At 37.3% G+C, this 20,224-nt stretch overlaps 1 protein-coding gene across 2 annotated transcripts; it reads right to left on the reverse strand.

The window, feature by feature from the left end:
* Positions 1 to 204: 204 nt before the first annotated feature.
* Positions 205 to 12,680, reverse strand: ERG28 (ergosterol biosynthesis protein). Of its 2 annotated transcripts, XM_089143714.1 has the most exons (5): positions 12,435 to 12,680; positions 10,596 to 11,080; positions 6,252 to 6,389; positions 2,532 to 2,738; positions 205 to 1,455 (listed from the first exon to the last, which is right to left on the reverse strand). In XM_089143714.1, the coding sequence occupies exons 3-5, from the start codon at positions 6,364 to 6,366 to the stop codon at positions 1,385 to 1,387; spliced, it is 393 nt and encodes a 130-aa protein (XP_088999840.1). In that variant the 5' UTR covers positions 6,367 to 6,389; positions 10,596 to 11,080; positions 12,435 to 12,680; the 3' UTR covers positions 205 to 1,384. The 2 variants fall into 2 exon arrangements, with proteins under 2 accessions (XP_088999840.1, XP_088999839.1); XM_089143713.1 differs by lacking the exon at positions 10,596 to 11,080 and having other exon boundaries at positions 207 to 1,455.
* Positions 12,681 to 20,224: the final 7,544 nt, after the last annotated feature.

The following is a 20,224-nucleotide window of genomic DNA, read 5'->3' on the forward strand; positions in this document are numbered from 1 at the left end:
CCACGTTTATTGTATAGGAAAGCAGAATCTAGTAGATTGATGGTTTTACCAGAAAAGAAAGGTTAAGGCCTTAAGGGTGATAGGTTCGATATAACTAATTTCTAAAAGAGGATATACATTCTAACCACGCCACCACCACCACTCAGAGGTAAAGAACCCCCCGTGCGTGTGTGTGATTGACAGAGAGAAAACAGAGAATAGTGTATAAAAGGGAAAGGGGTCTAACCAGTCCAAAAGGGAGTCCAAAACAGTGTACAGAAGGATCTTGTTGGGTGTATGGTGCAAAGTAGTACATAAATTTCTACAGTTGAAAGTTGAAACATTCTCAAAACAAGAAATGTTGGGTCCACATAAGACCCAAACACCTGATCGGCTTGTGGCTCGCCTTGCCCCTTTTGGAGGATCACGAGATCCTTGATCGATTGACCTGTAGCACCAACAACTCAACAAGGCAAGGCCCAAGCACGGTACAACATTTCGCCAAATATCCTTCGGCAGAGGGCGAAACATATTTTTAACCATAATCCGATATATTCAAATATCGGCAAATCGGCCAACTAGCAAAATACAAGCTAAAATCCACGGAATCACCAAATTTGCTGCCGCCTGACCCCTTCTTCTCCTCATTCTATCTCTCCGGCAGCGGTCGTGGATTATCATAGAGGCAAAAAATCACCTGAAAAGTCCGCAAATTTCGCCGGTTTGCCAGGGTGTGAACCGGCAAAATTTGCCAAAATATTGCACCCTGGGCCCAAGGCCCTAGACTCAGTGCTAACATTTTACCTTCTTTTTTTTGGGTAACCATTGCTAGCATTATACCTGCGATTGCACTTTTCTTATCATTAGCTTTCCTTTGGCATGCACTCTTTTTTTATTATTATTAGCTTCTCAGCCTTCCGTGGTGGAACACAACATTGCACTATTTGAAGTCATGAACAAGAACTGGCTGACATACAATTGAAGCCTTGACGGCTTGAAGCCCGCGGGGACAGTTGGACTTTGTGAATGTAGTATATGGTCCTGCGTCCAAGACCACACAGGATATAGGATTGACTGGGTAACATTTGCACGTATTACATCAATTTGTGAATCATGATCAACCAACACCCCCAAAAAAGAAAATTCAGAATACCAACATTTGCTGCAATGGAAATTCTAGAGGTCAGAGCCCTGTGCAGTTGTGCTAACAGAATTCACTACACAGCGTCAAAGCAATCACAATAAGAGAGCCAACGAGCGACCAGATATTCGGATGTTTGATGATGCTTGCTATCAGAAAATTTTCAAATTCAAGAATGGATGCATTTTTTACCTAAAGATACTTGGCATGAATATCCTATACCAGAATCCCTTTCAACAGAAAAATCATATCGCCACTAAGGATTCATTCAATTTTTTTAGGAGCCTTTGGTTGATGAGAATTCCACTGTAGTGACATCCATATTATTGATGTTCCTGTTATAACCAAGTCTTGTCAGTCCACAAGAATGAAAATATCAACTGGCTCAGAATCTTCAATCAGGCAAGTCTTCAGTAAAAACAAAAAAAGAAACCACTTTTCAGCAAGTTTAACACTAGCGCAACTTATCAAGCAAGATGGATTATGACATGAAACACAACCATTGAAAAGTAACACAAGCAATTATTATATCTTTTCAAAGAATTAAACTAACAACAAATTCCTACTCAAAGTTGGAAAGAGTGTAGAGCGACCCAGGATTTCCAGAATCCCCAAAGCTTGGCCAATTGGATCCAGATCAGGGATAACTCTGAGCCAGCTTCAATGCCGCTTCTGATGCTCCCATCAGCAACAGTGAAGCCCAGCCATGGGGTCATCTACATTGAGGAGTGTAGCAGTCGATAAAAATAATGGATCCAAGGATCTAAAGATATGGTCAGAGAGAATGAAACGGCCCTAGATATGATAGGATTTTAGAAGATTTGACTTGCCCCATCTTAAATCTGGGAGAATACTCAGCTAATCACCCATTACATACGAACCTCATCTGTTCTATGCAGCCCCTCTGTGAACTCAGGTTCACAGACCAACAGCCATAACCACACCACCATGTGGCTATGTATTCAGTGTTAATGTTCATAGAACATTTTTATTAAATTCATCATTTTTAATAAATGGGAAATACAAGCTGTACTTCAAGAAGGGGGGAGGAGATTCCATGTAAGACAGAAATCATTGATAATTGACACATTAAGATCCAAAAGATATATAAATTAATACTAGAAAAGTTAACAGCTGCAAAGATGGCAGCAGTGGGATCAGTTGAGAGACAACCAAAGGCATAGATGAATGAAATAAGCTAAATAAATCATGTTGCTGAGATGTTAAATGCACAATGATCTGTTATATCTTTCAGTACTAATGATCACAGAGATCTAGTAAAGTGTCATCCTGAAACATAAGTGATACTGAAACTCAACAACGTTATGGAAGCACAACAATATATGCAAGAGAAACAGTACAAATAATCATATCAATTTTGATCATTATTAGGAGAAGGGAAAAAAAATACCTGCAAAGATGGCAACAGTCGTCAGATTTGTAATTGCCATTGTGTGGTACACTAGGTACTCAGTCAAGAAATGACCAAAGGCATAAATGAATGACAGGAAGGTGGCCAGATACAGGGGCTTGTTTTCAAGGTTAAATGCACAAAGAAAGCAAAGAGTGCATGTCAGAAAGGTCCAGACTCCAAATGTCCTTCCATGAACTTCAGTCACTACAATAATAGTGATACTTTCCATTAGAAAAAATTGTCACAGAAAAATCACAAGATAAGGTGCACATAAGAGTTGTACCAAAAGAATACAAATTATATAAAATTAGAAACAAGGAAATAGAAACCTACACTATTCCCCTAACAAGAGAAAATATTTTCTGCAGAAGACAAATTAGTATTATATATATATATATAGATAGAGAGAGAGAGAGAGAGAGAGAGGGAACATAAAACAAGCATGACTACATAAACAACCAGTATGAGATAAAGGAAGGTCTAATTCATCTGTTCCCACAAAGAGTATGAACAAGGTAACCAGGACCACAAAGAGACACTTCTGCGGAAGATAAGTCAGCTTAAAGAGAGAAAATGAATCTTCAGCAATCATGATTTCAGTATGCAAATAGAATGGCAATAAACTGATGCCTAAAAACAACACCAAATTATTGAAACTTGGACTAAATGCAATAAGATGCTGGTAATCAAAGAGCTGCAAAAAGATAGAGATCTCCTGAGGAGATAATTTGCTCTTCCAGGTGATCTCTGGATATGGATTTGACATGTTATAAAGATAATAGAAAATCAAGACAATTAAAACAATCAAAACACAAATAGATCTTAGGCATTCGAAGAAAGCAGGAAGTAATCAGACTAGTAATGTCAAGTACAACAATGGATTGCAGACAGATAGCTGCATGGATCCAGCCTATTCTTGAAATAAACAACCCATACACACTCCGTCTCCCAAAAAGAATCAATACACCAAGCACTATGCTTAGATTCATTGAATTTGTTACTAAAATATTGGTATTATGCTGACACTCCCAGTGGATGGCCAAAAACCCAAGGAAAGGAAAGAATTGGTTACATTTCTGAGTGATCTCTTATAGATAGGACAAACAAAATCCAACAGAATTCCTTTTGTATCATTTTGCCCCTTCTGTTTTGGTATATCTTTTCCTAGATTTTTTTTTTTTATATATATTTTTATTTCTAAGCTAAATATATATTTAGATACTGTTTCATTCATAAATTCAAGTTTCAACAAGAAAGATACTTATTAGAATTAGACCCCAAGTCTCATGTCAGTGCCGAAAAAATAAAAGAAGATCAAGATAATGGAAACAATCAAAACATAAATAGATCGTATGCTTCGAAGAAAGCAGAAAGTAAATAATCAGACTAGTAATGTCAATTATAGCTATCAATCAAAGATTAATAGCTGTGCTGTCAATCCTGTAATGCATAAACAAGTCTTTCATCAGTAAAATGAAAATAAAGGAATAGAGTCAATTTAGGATTTCATCCAGTGAAAGCATTTTCATTTCGTCAACCATGTACCAAATACCCCTCTACTCAACATACGTCTGAAGCAAGAAAATTTTACCACGTAATCCCCAACCCCAACCCCTCCCAAGGAAAGAAAAGAAAAGAAAGTTCAAATGAATGGAGTTACATCACTAAATACTGATATAGACAAACTCTTTGGCAAGCAACATGCTAGGAAGTGTGCCACCTACAGACATTATAAAGGGGCTGGGGCTGGTTCTTTACACCAATTGGTGGACCAACCCAATGAACCATAAGGCCAAGTCAAATGGGCTGGGAGTTGTTAGGTCTCTCAGACCAAAATTGTGGGGGTATTCTTGTCTATTCTTCTTTAAGTCATTTAAGTTAACAGGAGGGACCAATAGGTTGTTCAAAAAGTGAGGAGCAAAAGATACTAGAGCCACCGGCAACAATTAAAGTTATTTAAAAATGCGGCCTGTAGAATTAGAATCAGCTGCAGCATCCCGAAGATTCCTAGAAGATTTTGAGACTCAAGTTAGTTTTTATTTTTTTATTACATCTAGTTTTTATTTTAGTTGCTTTCTAGTTTATTTAATTCCTTGTAACTCAAGTCACAGACCTATGAGAAGCTTTCCAATTTCTAGTTTTTAATTTGAGGCTCAACACTAGAGCATAGTTTCTATTTTTTTATTACATCTAGTTTTTATTTTAGTTGCTTTCTAGTTTATTTAATTCCTTGTAACTCAAGTAACAGACCTATTAGAAGCTTTCCAATTTTTAGTTTTTAATCTGAGGCTCAACACTAGAGCATATATTTGTAATTGCCATTGGTGGCACCCCATGATCAATGTTGATGAATGAGAATCTGCTACCAACATGTGTCCTGGTGAGAGCATGAGGGTTGAAAAAGCCGATCTATTACCCCACTTATCTTCCATTCCATCTTCCTCTTTCTTCTTCAAATCGATCCCCTGCTGTGGTGCCATCATCAGACTGCTATTCCATGCTGCAGCTACATCTGTGAAGGCCTGATTGCAACTTTGATCTTCAACAAACTCTGCTGCTCTTGCACACCTCCAATATAAGACTGCTGCTTACCTACAACCTCAGTTTCTGCCCAGTTTCCCCATCAACTTCAGACCTATGTAGTAGGAGGTCTGTCCACCAGGATCAAGTGAGATTTGGAGGACTAACCCCTGCAAAGACCTACTCTTTTTTATCCCAATCTGAATAAAGTCCGGTGCCTGATTCAGTTTGAACACCATTAACCTTCTGATTCAGAATTAAAAAGCTGTTTGACTCTGGAAATTTCAGCATCGCTTCACCTGCATTGGGCCTTGGTCCATAGGGATGCCAACCCCAGCTGAGCCCTATATTTTCTAATTCTGGTTTAGGTTATTTCTGGCCATACAACCCCCTGTTTAGGGCCTGCGGAATCCCTGTTAGCTGGCTGGTTATTATTTCTTTTGCTGGAACTGTAACTAGCATGTTATGGTTGTTATTGGGGTTAGTTTATCTGGTTAACCTACCATTGCATTAAATAGTTTTCATTACCTAATAAAAGAATGGAATCAAAATAAAGTCTTCCAATTGGGGCCTAAATCAAGTGAGTTGGAGTTCATGTTGATTCTCCCAAAAAAAGCAAAAAACAGAAAATCATAAACAAAGTACTGTCTTTCCATATAATTTAATGCATAGCCAATAATTGAAAATCCTAGAAAGGAAGATTTGGAAACTCATACTCATACTATACTAACATTACTGCAAAGGTTACATTATATTCTTACCATCATGATACTCTTTTAACTAAAAAGTGAAATTATGTGCAACATGTAAGCTATTCTTATTGCTAGTAGAGACGCTCAAGGCAACAAAAGAGGATTTTGATGAAGACAAGCTCCATATCTTAAATTCTTGCTCAAGGGAACTTGTCCAAGACCCTTAAATGTATCAGTAGAGTAAAAGTCAAAAAATAATAATAAATAAATAAATAAATAACAAAAACACAACAACAATAACAACTAGAGTATAGAAAACACAGAAGAGGATTTCATGAGTAACCCAGTTGAAATACTTTCCGCAATAATGATTAAAAGATTGAAAAAATAGACCAAGTCAGTCTGATTCTGCAACCCACATAGGCCCGATTCGAACATTGAATAAAATTTAACAACAGATGATTGATCAGTTTAAGAAGGAAAAACATAAGAGAGAGAAGTTTACTTGTAGTTTTGGAGAAGACGGCAAGGCGAAGAGCCCATATATCAAAGAATCCAAACCAAACTGAAGCCAGTCGAAGTAAACCAACAAACATCAACCACCAACCCAATGCCTTCATTTTTTTTGGCCAAAATCTTTAACCTGCTCAAGGAAATTGAACAACTCACTTTATTGTCCATCAAGAATTAACCGATGGCAATTTTTCCAAATTAGATCAAGGGTAATTTTGTCTTAAAATTTGAGAAACTTCCTTCACAAACCAAGCAATGTGGGACAGAGGTTGATGCCTAGACCAAATCAACCATTAAATTGGAGCGGTCTTATAATTGTCCACTCCTGCAATTAACCATTCCTACTACTGTATATGCTCTGCCATGACATGCAAGATGCATCACATAACAAAACCACCCACACAAACAATCTATATACATTGGTATGGCTCCTACCTATAGGTCAAGGTCATACAATATATTCCATAATTACCATCACAGACACATGATTACTAGAGTTGTCCCGTAAGCATTGGTTCTACCTTCCTAGATGGTGCATGAATTTGGCCTCGGACATGGGGATCACCCTTGCATATAATTTGTTGTTACTTCCTACAACAATGCCTTCCAATATAGTGTGCAGACAGTAGGGTCGTGCATCCCTTTTTATATGTCCAAATTTGAAAAACCAAGGATTGCAGTTTCACCATGAGCGGACTGCATGGCTTCACCCCAAGCTAACGACTACATCATGTAACCATTAGAATAATTTTTGGAGTGCAAATGTGTGATTTATGATGCAATGATAAAGCATGATTAACATAAACAAGAAAACAGAATAAAATAGAAAATGGAGTTAAAAGGTTGTCTTAATAAATTAAAAGGGATAAAGAATGTCGTTGGGTCATGTAGCTCCTGAGCTCAGACAGGGGGAATTTAAAATTACCACCCAGCCCCACTTGAAATTTGATTATAACATGCTTGCTTAGTGACCTCATTGGTGACAGCCATATATCTCCATATTGATGGTGCCACATAAATTGCTCTTTGACTTCATTTGCAATGAGTGAGTGAGTCTCCCGACAATCAAGTGCACAAAGCTTCTGTACCACATTATAATGATATATCAAACCTGTAGAGAGAAATAAAAAGAACATTCCAAGGAAGCAATACCTAACACTGTTTTGATACATCTTTAACTAATCCATTTGTTAATATTTGCATGAGATACAGATACAGCTTCTGTTGGATTGGATATCTGGATCTTCTGTAGTCTCTATTTGGTGCTGCTTTCTATGGTTTCTATTTTCTGTAGTTTCCCTTTTTCTTGCTTTTTATTTTTTGTGAACAGAATATTGGACTGAATATTCTGTCTTGATCTCTCATAATATTTTTTCTATTTTAGTGGACAGAATATTATGTCTGAGTATATTGTAGTTGCAGCCTATAAATAAAGTGGCCTGTGATTCTGGATGATCTATCCAGAATCGCAGGGAGCTGTTCTATCTATGCTTGTTCTTCTTCTTCCTTTCTTCTTTATTCATCCTAGAGTCTGGTTTCTGACACTATTCTTGATTTTAAATAGGAAAAAGCCTCTTCTGTTTGGCATTTCCTCAAACAACTGGTGCTCAATGGTCCAACCATCTAGAGCCAAGGTTGCTTGGCTAAATTTGTGGCTCTATGGCATGTATTCTGTTTTCATTAATTCAAACGGGCATTGCAGAGAAACATTTGATGGAAGTTTGCTGGACTGAATTTGCACAACACAAAGGTTAAGGCCACAAATCAAGTGATCTCTTCTGCTAATGCAATCTTGTTTCAATGATCCAAACAAGCTAGCACAACCTACATGGTTGTTCTCTGGCAGGGAAAAGTGGGAAGGGGAAGAGAAGTCTTGCGTGCTTACCTCTCGTATCTGTAACTCAAACGATTTTTGCTGGGATGAAAATGATAAGGCTCTGGTCAATCTCCAAAAATCAATCACGATTCGAGAGAGATGGGAAACTCAGATCTTTCTAAATATAAGAGGATTTTGGGTTCAATTTCTACTGTATCAATTAATTACAATAAATTTTTTTAAGTAATATATTAATTCATGTGAATACTATTTTTCTTTTGTAAGTGAAAATGTGAATACTAAGGATTTGCTTGACAACCCATTAAGTGTTTCTACTTCGAAAAATCATTTTTCATTGTTTTTCGAAGTACACTGTTTTAGGCATTTGATTAAACTTATTTTTGGTTGGACAAAAACAAAAAAATAAAACTTGTTTTTAGAAACAAAAATACTATTAATTGAATGGTTGAATTAGCATAAATAAGTAGAACTAATACTGTGGTACTTTTTCGCCAGGTTTCATTCGATTTGTTGTGGATTGGATGATGGAAAAACCAGCAAGCAGCAAGCGGGGCGCATTAGGACCCAGTAGGCAAAGATCCATCACAAAATTGGGAGACGAAGCTCCAAAATCTGGAGAAGATTGCTGACAGCAACTAGGCGGTCAATGGGTCGGTCAATGCTGTAACGAACAGCTACTGCTGCTGTTAGAAATTAAGTACATTGTTGAGGGTAAATATGTCTCACATGTGAACTAACACACATGCATAAAAAAAAGGGGGTTTGGGGAGGGAAACCGCGAAAAAAAAAAAAAAAAAAAATAAAAATAAAAAAAACAAAAACCAAAGGAGGGGGGGGGGAGGGGAGGGCCTACAAAAAAAAAAAATAAAAAAAAAAAAATAATATTAATTTTTTCTATAAATTTTTTTTTTTTGTTTTTTTTTTTTTTTTTTAAGTGTGGGGGGTGGGGGGGTTTTTTTTTTTTTTTTTTTTTTTTTTTTTTTTTTTTTTTTTTTTTTATTTTTTTTTTTTTTTTTTTTTTTTTTTTTTTTTTTTTTTTTTTTTTTGGGGTTTTTTTTTTTTTAAAGGTGTGTGGGTTTTTTTGTATTATTTTTAATATAATAAAATAATAAACGTTTCATTTAAAATTGGATTTTATAAGTGCGGAAACTTTCCTTTGTTTATTTTAGGAAAGTGTGTTATATAGTCCCACATTGGAAACCGAGATGTCGGAATCCAAGTTAATTAATAGGTACTACCTATTAACTTTGATTTAATATCAAAAGACATGCCAATGCGTGTGCGTGTGTACGAGCGAGGACGGTGTACCGTCCGGCGCGCGGCACGCGGCGCGCGCGCGTGGGCGATGGGCGTGGGTTGTTTAGGCGTTTTTGGCGCACGCACTTAGCACTTAGCACGCTTCGAGCGAGATCAGATCTGAACCGTCTATTTTGATCACAGATCTAGGGCGATGGAAGTAGATCCATAAATGTCATCTTGATGGTTCAATCTGGACCGTTAGATCGTGCGGCCGAACGATCCAACGGCTCGGATCTGAACGTTGGCATTTGTATCCCTACGAGAGAGGTGCACCCATACGAACAGAGTCATGAACGTTGTCAAGAGAGGCACCTCAATGCCTATAAATCCCCTCTAGTTTCTCAACAGCAGAAGATAAGAAGAAAATCCGAAGTTTTCTCTGTTCTGAGTTTTGTCTGTGCTTTGCAAAACTCGGGAAACAACCTTGAGTTTGGGCTTCTTTGTATCCTGGGAGACGGTTCGCTGGTACCTCATAGCACCTTCCGTGAGGGGCGAATTACGTCTTAAGGACAGCGACATAGTAACGTGCCTAGAAGCTTCAGCTGCCTTACTGTTATCTCGTGCTCCTGATTACAGGGAGGTTGTTTAAAAAAGGGGGGGGGGGGGGGGGCGCCCCCCCCCCCGTTCGTTTTTGTATGTTGTTTTGTGTTTTTTTATATATGTTTTGATTTTTTATTGTTGTTATTAGGAGGGAGGAGGGAGTACGCGCCCCCCCCCGAGGGGGGGGGGGGGGGGGGGGGGGGGGGGGGGGGGGGGGGGGGGGGGGGGGGGGGGGGGGGGGGGGGGGGGGGGGGGGGGGGGGGCGGCGGAGGCCCCACATACCATATACCCTATGGGATATAGGAGGGGGGGGGGGGGGGGGGGGGGGGGGGGGGGAGGGGAGAGGTGTAGATATTTAAAAAATTAAAAAAATATAAAAAATTGACAATTTAAGTAAATTCAAACAATCACAACACAAAATTTTATAGTATTTCGACTTTGCAAGCCTACGTCACTCTTCCATTGGCCTCAAGAGAGTATTCCACTTGTGATTCTCTTTCAATATGGTGGGTAGAGAATCTAACCCTTACAAATCTATGTTTCATAGGGCAAGAGAACCTTTACAATCTTTGTTAATAGGCAAGAGCACCCTTTACAACTCTAGTTCAACCTAAAACAAGAATTACAATAACCAACAAAATTACAAAGTTTAGGAATTACCTATCAAAGGGTGTGACACCTTACTCCTGAGTGATTGTGATGCAATATGGAGTTGAATGCAAAAATGAGATGTTTGAATCACTTTGGGATTGCTTGAGCTGCCAACTAGCCTTCAATCACCTTAGCCTTAATCTATCTTGATAGGCTTGATTCATTGGAATAATACTTCATGGTGTGCACAAAGGTAAGAGGCTACAACAATATGTTTGAGTGTGAAAATAAGGGCTTTTGATCACTAGGAAGAATATATACAATGAGCACTTGGTAGATTTCTTCCTTCCAAGGGGTGCAGGTATTCATAAAGTGAAAAGTGCCCTTGAGTTTAAGTCCCAATGGCTAGCCGTTTGAGCGGTATGACTGTTGGAATATAGTTGTTGGACTCAAGTAGATGGCTATTTCCTTCCCTCTTGAAATTTGATTACAACATTGTTGAGGTGAAAATGTGCTCTTAGCTCCCTGGTTCATTCCTGATCCGGACCTGGTTCCTGAGACCAAAACAAATGTGAGAGTGGATCGCCTCTGGGGACAGGAAGCCACCTTCAATGATTAAGTCAATTCAGGTAGGAAAACCAGAGACTCCACCTTGAGGAATAAATGTTCAAGGGGATGAAGAAGACATGTTCTTCAGAAGTAAATGCAGGAGAGTAATGGCTGGAGTATTCAAGTCTGTTTGGCTTACCGTTACTTGTGTGTCTAGAGGTTATTTATGCAGCTGGTCCATACCTAAAATGATGGTTGATTCACCGTGACCCCACGATCAGGATGACTTAAGTGAATGACGGAGATGGCCTCTTGGCAAGGCTTACACAACAAATCGATACGCATGGTTCCCAAGACACAGTGGTGATTCCACAGGCGAATCAAGAGATCAATGTTAAGTTGATCTTGATGTGACTCCATCCCTCAGTTGGGGGGACAAAACGGTGGTACATAGTACTCGAGGCAGGCTTGGAGCGAATGAGAAGCTTCTGGTCTATCCATGTGCATTTAATGAAACTCAGTACATTCAATGCTGAATTAAATGCTAGGGTTTGACATCTGGGCAATGATGCGCCAAATCTTCTGCCAGCGCTGTTTCTGCCGAAAAGTCATGCGATGACAGCTATGCACCATTGTAATGCGTGATTCCTAACTTCTCAGTTGACATCTGCTCCGAGAAGCATCATGACTGAGACCCATCAGTTGGTCTACCATGGACCAAGCTTGAAACCTTGATTCGACTCAAGTGGTCTACTCCGGTTCAAGGGTCTGGACTGTAATGTCCATAACAAACATGCTTTCCTAGTGGCCTTGTTGGTGATAGCCATATATCAGCATATTGAAGGTGTCGCATAAATTGAACTTTGACTTCATTTGCAATAAGCGAGTTTTCCAATAATCAAGTGCACAAAGCTTCTGTACCACATTATAATGATATATCAAACTGCAGAGAAAACTACAAAGAACATCCAGAGGAAACAATATCAAACACTGTTTTGATACATCTCCAACTAATCCGTTCTTGATTTTTAATAGGAAAAAGCCTCTTCTCTTTGGCATTTCGTCAAGCAACCAGTGCTCAAAGGTCCCGCAGTATAGAACCAGAGGTTGCTCGCATAAATTTGTGGCTCTAAGGCCAATGTATGCTTGTTTCGTCAATTAAAACGAGCATTGCAGAGAAGCATGAGACGGAAGCTTGCCGGACTAAATTTGCACAACACAAAGATTAAGGCCACAAATCAAGTGATTTTTTCCGCTAATGCAATCTAATTTCAACAATTCAAACAAGCTAGCACAACCTACATGGATGTCCGCTGGCAGGGAAATGTGGGAAGGGAAAGAGAAGTTGTGCGTGCTTACCTCTTGGATCTGTAACTCGAACGGTGGTTGTTGTTGTGATGAAAACGATAAAGCTCGCTCTGGCCAATCTTCAAAAAAATCAATCACGATTCGAGAGAGTAGACAGTACAAGGAGAGCTCAGGGGGACAGCTCAAGATTCAAGATTCAAATATTCAATATTCAAGTGGGAGAATGGGAAGCAGAAATCTGTGTCTACGATGCACAATGCGTTTTCACTCTGGAACGCATTCCGACAATGCTTCCCTCCAAACACAGCCTTAGATTTGATGAGTATATTATATCTATTTCTGAAAATAGGTAAAAGAGTTTTTTTTGGTGTAGGGTCCCCCACGGTACCATGTGTATCGTTGGAGGGCGACACGAAACCCCCAAAGATACTTTGATAAAGATAAATTGTCGAAATATCAAAAAAAATTAAAATTCAAAATTTTAAAATATCGCATTAACTACTCTCTTTGTCGCGGCACCTGTAGTAGGACAGAGGACTTATCGCGATGCCCACGGACCAATTTACAATGTCTCCGTCGCTTTTTTTTGGTAAACTGGGAAATTTATTTGAAATGAAATCCTCTAGGAAAAGGACACCCAGAGGCGTCCATTAACTACTCTCTCTCATCTAAAAATGTTAAAAAACCTAAGATATCTCTGCGATGGTTGATTACTGCAGTCTCTTCTATTTCTTTCCTTTCTCTTTTTCTGCAGAACGGAAGCGATAGACTGAAACCATGGCGGATGGTGACCTGAAGAAACCGTGAAATCTCGTGCTCTCTCTCATTCTTGCAATCTCTGATCTCTCTCTCGATCTCTCCCACTGCAGATCTCTCTCATTCTACACCCTCATGACTCTCTCCCGCTCTCTTTTCTTTGATCTCTCTCTCTCGGTCTCTCCCACAGTCCCACTTACCGGCGAGATTTATTTTCAGTAAGCAAGAATGACAAAAATTAGTTTTTTTATATTTTCTTACCTACAACCGCGATAGGGTCATGTCTGCGTTCAGGATTTCAGCTCTTTCCTTTTCCCTTCAGGTCTGATTGCATGCACCCATCACCATAGTATAGTTGTAGGTGTCCGTCGAACGCGCCAGATGCGAAGACCACTGATGCAGCAACACTCAACAAATCGTCGACATGTTTGTGATATGTCGTCGTGTCGGTGGCTGGCGACACCACCGACACGGCGACCTGATCCAACATGTCGGACCGTGGGGTCCCCTTACTAAACCACAAACTAATGTTAAATCCTCATACGGTAATATATTATATGTGGGTCTTAACTAAACTAACACCATTAGTCACCATTAAATATATTCAAAATTTAAATGTTAAATGACCAAAATACCCCTCATAATAATATTATTATATATTTTTTAACCATATAATTAAATGTTAATGATCAATTGTCTCTTTTTTTCTTTTTTAATGACTAATTATCTCTTTTTTAAACTATATATTCACACAATATATTAAATAACTTGAGGGGCACTTTGGTCCTTCACTTTTGAAATTTGAATATACTTAATGACGATTGATTACCGGTGTTAGTATGCTCAGAACCACACGTAATATATTGCATTATAAGGATCCAACATTAGTTTATAGTCCACTAAAGAGACTCACAAGTAAAAACCCTAGATAAAAAGAAAGGACAAAAATATAAAATGCTTGGATACTTGGTTTTTAGTGGTAAAATGCGGGATACGAGTTACTAAGTATGATATTACAAAAAAAAAATGAGATACTAAGTATGGGTCAACATTTTCAGAGTTCATGATGGAAGAAGACTCGAAAGTCTTGTTCAAGTGTTTGATTGGCAAGAGTCATATCGATCGCATATACAATATAATTATGATCAAGGTTTAAAGTATCCCACGATACTAAATGATACTTGTTGATACGTATCCATATTTGACCCAATCGATACGATACATCTCTCCGTTGAATTACACTAAAATACATTAACCAGATCGATACAATACTCAATACAGGACAATACATCTCTTAAAATCACATGACCAATACGATACTCGATACCGATATTTTAAACCTTGATTTATAATAATATAATAAAGGTATAAAAGTTGAGAAAGGAAATCGATAGTAAATTTATCTGATAATGCCAACCCAATTCACTCTTATATTCTATTAAGTCTCAGACTTCTCAGTTAAACAATACTACGCAGAAGGGCTAGGGTTTACCGGGAGCTCCCTTGTTGATCACTTTGAGTCCCCGACAGTTTTGACCACACAAAACAGTGGGGCCCACGGTGAAGCTTTTTAGAAAAAATTAAAATTTTATCTGTGGGCCCCACTAATTTTTGTGGTCGGGAACCCATGGGGAGCACTCTGTGCTACCCCAACGGATGACGATCCGAATTCCATGAAGTTTTGTTGATCATTTGAGTTGCAGTAGACAACAGTGGTAGGTTTTTCTTTTTTCTTGTTTGGAGAACCTGAAACCCAACAAAGTCTTTCTGTTATCTTCAAATTGTTTCAGTTTAATGTCATAAAAACCGACTGAGATTTCGTTGAAGATTTGCATGTGTATATGATGATGATTAGCGATTGATTGATTGATTGGTGAGCCATCAAAGCAATGCAATCCAAAATGTGTTGTTGCTGCTATTATATTTTGATTAGACACCTCTCCACTCACAATCTGGTCTGGACCACTCGACACAGATGTGAGAACTATAAGCAAGCAAGCAAGCAAGCATGCATAAACTAATTGATTTGCCTACACAATGGCTAACATGTCCAGCCATCAATGGAAGACTCAAAACCATACTTAGTTCTAGTTGGTCCCTCCATAAGCATCTATTGCCTTCTGCATGGAACCAACACTACAGGGGTTCAACTTGAAAGTTCATTTGTTTATGTTGTTGGATTAATGAACTTCCAAATATAGGAAAGTTTGGGTTTGATGAATTGCGGACTAAGAACTGAAGGATTGATTTGTGGAGGAATTTTGGTTTTTAAAGCAACTTAATATAATTTAAATATACCCGTGAACAAAACCCACCCGCCCCAGCCCACACGAACCGCAAAACACGGCTCAACCTTGTGTGGTTAACCCAGCAAGCGACCAAGAGATAATCACAACTACCAAAGAGAATCAAGAATGATCACGAGAATATGAATACCTACCACATAAAGCTTGCCTGAGGTGCTTATATAGTTTTAGATATCAGAGTTAGATTCCCAATATAACTCTAAGAAGAGTTGTGTTAGGAAAGTAACTTCTCGAAGAGTTATTTACCTGACTTATCCTTCTAGGTAGTTGACAGGTGATAAAAGTTTACTTTGATTGGGCACCCTTAACATGATGGTCGGACCATCCATTAACACTATGGTCGAGACAACTGTATTGAACCCTTTGGTCGGACCTGTCAAAGTAGAATGACTATTTTAGTCACTAACAATACCATTAGAGAGAGTTTGAATTTATAACCTTTATAATTAAGAGGTGTTGATCATTGTTAATTGAGCGACTCTCATGATAAAGTAACTAGATTTGTAGTAATGAGCATAGAATGCATATCGTTGCATCAGAAAACATTTTGTTGTTGTCTAAGTTGTAACAATGGTAAATTGATTGGGTGTTGTGCAACTAATGCGTGCACCGTATTGAAGCTGTTGACCTTGTCCACCGCTCCTTTCTGAAAAGTGTGTTTTAACACTTTGAGAAACGGACGGTTGATCTCAACCATTCGCAGCACAGTGTTGTGCATTAATTGCGCAACACTAAAGTCACTCTCTCTATAACAATGTTCAAGTTATATTTGTTGGGGCTTCAAACTAAAAAAGTGAAATAACTTCAACATTCTTCTAGGTTTTGGTATTTTTAAAATATGAGTAAATTGCATATGCATCTTCTAAACTTTATTTTATTATATTTACATTATTTATGTTTTAAATTAGAGCAAATTGGAGGCAAACACCCAAAATAGAGATCTTAAAGCACTGACACCTCACTTTAATGTTTGAAAAACACACACATTCCAAAATTGGATTTCCTTGGATACAATAGTCAAACTTGTCCTGAAAACTGTTAAATCCAAATGCCCTCGGACCAAGTCACATCGTGCCATCGGGGGTCATCTAACCTAATCTAAATAATCGGGTGAGCGAGATGAAGCTTCCTAGTAGGAAGCCTTCCGGCGGGGGCCCGGCAAAACCCCAAGGCGAACCAGATCACGAATTCATCCGATGATCGAGAATCAATGATAAATCCTATAAAACATAGATGGTTCCGCGGTATCGTCTTTCCTTAATATTATCATTCAAATTTATGCTCTGCATTAGAGCCTTTCTTTCTTTCTTGTCACAACGTCTAACCTTGTTTTGAGGCCCGCCGAGATCCGGAGGCTTAACAATTTCAAGCTCTTATACTTAGATTTCTTTTTCCTTTTACAACTTCGTAGCAAAATTTCAAGTCCTAATCACCTCCTTTCAAGGGAGAAATATGTACTCTTTTGACATTTTTTCACTACACAATAAAGGTAGATCTATCTCTAAGCATTGATATGATAAATTAGAGGTAAGACTCTCAATGAATCCGAACCTCACCCTTTTATTTGTTGGAGAGGCATCAAGGGAAAACATGCCTCTTCTTGATAATGCTTTTGATGAGAAAAAGTGATTGTAACTCCAAAATTTCACATTGGAATCTAAAGATGAAACTTTATATAGAAAAAGATCAAATCACTCATTAGTTTCATTCCATTCCATTCCACCCATGCATATATATTCACTTTTAATTTGATGGTCAAATATGAAAATCAAATCATAATAACAACCATGCTTTTATGTGAAATGTGAAATAATTTGTCTCTATCATGGCTTCAGGAATATTGGTGGAACTCCACTTCTAAAGTATCTTTAAAAGATATTAAAATTTGTTTAAAGGATGGTTCCCAAAATCTAAATTTATGGTTGACAATTCATTCATTTCCCCCACCCCACCCCACCTATTAAAAAATAATTTTTGATTATTCATGAATGATAAAGAGATCTGAGAAGAGAAAGAACCCCACAACTGCGGTGGCTGTCAAATCACATGATCATAGAAGGTACCTAAAATATTTCTTTAAATTTGACTTAAATACAAGAATGGATAAGTATTGTAATTTTTTAATAGATAATACATATTCTTTTCAAAAAAATTTGATTAAGTAAACCCACATGAGCAAATGTGGGGAATCATTCTCTCTTTACAAGTTGAGAGCCACAGAGTCATAAACAGATAATTAAGAATTAAGTATCAATTCCTTAAGACCTTGAAGAAAAAACAAAGCATAATTAATGGATTGAAGCATCTCAATCAAATGGTTTTTTACTTTTCTTAATAAAATAAAAAGGGATCAAGATGGAGATGAAGCAATGAAGCTTCTTGAAGATCATAAGTCAATGCACTTAGATAAGCACTAACTCATAAATTCTCCTAATTTAGGTCTTTGCAAGTATTTGTTGGCCCAAAAGATCAAGGTAACAATATTTTTATAAAAGAGATTATACATAGATCATAAAAGCTTTTTGTATGAGTAATAAGGTTATACATACAAATGCATATGGTAGTATCTATTTATATATAAATTATGTAGTTCATTTTTATATTATATATTTTCTAAACTAAACTTAAACAAGTTCCATCCTTTTAATGGAAACAATTTGCATTGCCCTTAATTGTATGTTGTCTATTAGTAATTTGTTTCTACATTAGCCATCAAATTATTATTATTATCATTTTTGTTTTCTTTGTTGTGTGGACTTTTTTTGTTTTTCATTTTTATAGTTGAAAAGGGACTAAGGATGTAGTAACATTCTTCAACTTGTTGTGTAACAGAATGTTTTATGTGACATTTCTCTTGTAAAGTAGCAATTTTGATCCATTTTTTTTTTTGGAGAAAAGGGAATTTTGATTTAAATAAAGGGGAAAAAAGGAAAATTACAATTTGAAGAATTTATTGCCGTTAGGATCATCCGAACAAAAGCCAGAAAGAGCTAACGGAAGAGTATCTGAAGTCAGATGGACTTATTGGGAGGTATTAAGGAAGCCTGCCAGGAAGTCAAAGCCTACCAGGAAGTCCGCACAAGCATTAATCACACGAACATGATGTACAAAATTACATATCGAAAAACCACCCCTTAGCTCCTTAATCTCTATAATCAAGTCAACAACCCTCCAAGATGTAGAAAAATGTCCCTGAATAGATTGGATGACCACCATGGAATCAGACCAAATTTCTATCATCGCCAAACTTATTTCACAAGTAGTTTCCATGCCACACTTGATCATATATATTCCAACTAAATAATATTTTTCTCGGTACTACCACCTGCCAAAGCAAAAATAACATTTCCATGACGGTTTCGAGCAATAGCTTTATACCCACCAATGTATTCTCGACTGGACCCTCACAATTTATAGCCACCCAAATTACCTTTTGGCTTGGGCCATCTATGACAAACCGCTTTTGGAAGCTGAAAATCACCCCAATGTGCCATTGTGCAAAAACATTCCTATCTTCCTAAGTGTCAGTATGTTTGAGTGGAGGGCGTGCGAATCATAAACAGGTATCTTTTGGAAGCTGAAAAATTTTGGTCTGTTTTTCTTTATATGAGAAAAACATAATACAAAGAATTTTATTTATTTATAATTAATTAGAGATAAACGTTTTTTCTTTAACATATCAAGTAACTAATTTTCTTTTAGAAATAGAAAAGAAAACAAGTATCAAGTAATTAATATTTAATTTGAGAAATGGGAAGGAAAGAAACAATTGTGAGAATATATCAAGTAATTAACATTCTTTTTTTTCATAGGGAAGGAGAGAAAATATAAAGTAATTAGTATTTTTTTAATTTAAAAATGAGTAAAAGATATATAAAGGTGAGAATTAACTACAATTAAGTGTTTGGTTAGAATCACAATTAAGGACGTAATTAATTATACTTTTGATAATGAAGGAAAAATGTAACTATCTTCCCTGAGTTCGTATTTTTATATGATAGTATGATTTATAATTTTTTTTAATTATGTTTTAAGATCTCTTGCAATGTTTGTTGCAAGTCTCTTAAGTTTATGTAATTGAATACATTCATGTAATTGTACGACAGTTTGGTCATTTTCCTCTCCTTGGTTTGGTTCGAACCTTGTGTGATCATGCAGTTGTGTCTGTATTTTCTTTAGTTATCTGAATGAAGTACTGTTTACCAAAAAGAATACATTCGTGAGATGCAAGGCTGATGATCATAAACAGACCAGATCGACTTGGAAATAAGGATGTGAGGAGGGTGAGAGGGAGAAAGATGATGATGTTGCCGTTGATGGAATAAATGAATTGTGAAGATGGTGGAGGTGGAGGAGGGTGTCTCCACTAGCTACAAAATTAAATGATGAAAGCTTTGAAATATGGAATCTCAAAATGGGAATGTTATTATGGAAATGGAGAAGGGTGACTACAACTTTCCATTGCTTTTCCATTGGCATGCACACATAGCAAATAGATTTCACTCAAAATTAAGATGTATTTCATATCCTTGAAATTTTTTTTTTACTATAGAACTTGATCAGAATAATTTTTAGCCTAGAACCTTGCCTTTGCCTCCATTTAGTCTAGAAGTCAATTGCACTTATAGTATTTCAAATGTGAATGACATTCGTCAATAATATCCTTAGAAGACCTTCAGTCTCTGACACCATCGAAAAGCTAGTTAATTACTGCATGTAAAGAATTTTCACCTCATGTTTCATGCTGCTTCTAAGATGGCAAATAAAAATAATTTTTCT

The sequence above is a fragment of the Hakea prostrata genome, chromosome 2 (assembly GCF_041222555.1).
Source record: "Hakea prostrata isolate BN-2017 chromosome 2, UWA_Hpros_2, whole genome shotgun sequence".
Classification (NCBI taxonomy): Eukaryota; Viridiplantae; Streptophyta; class Magnoliopsida; order Proteales; family Proteaceae; genus Hakea; species Hakea prostrata.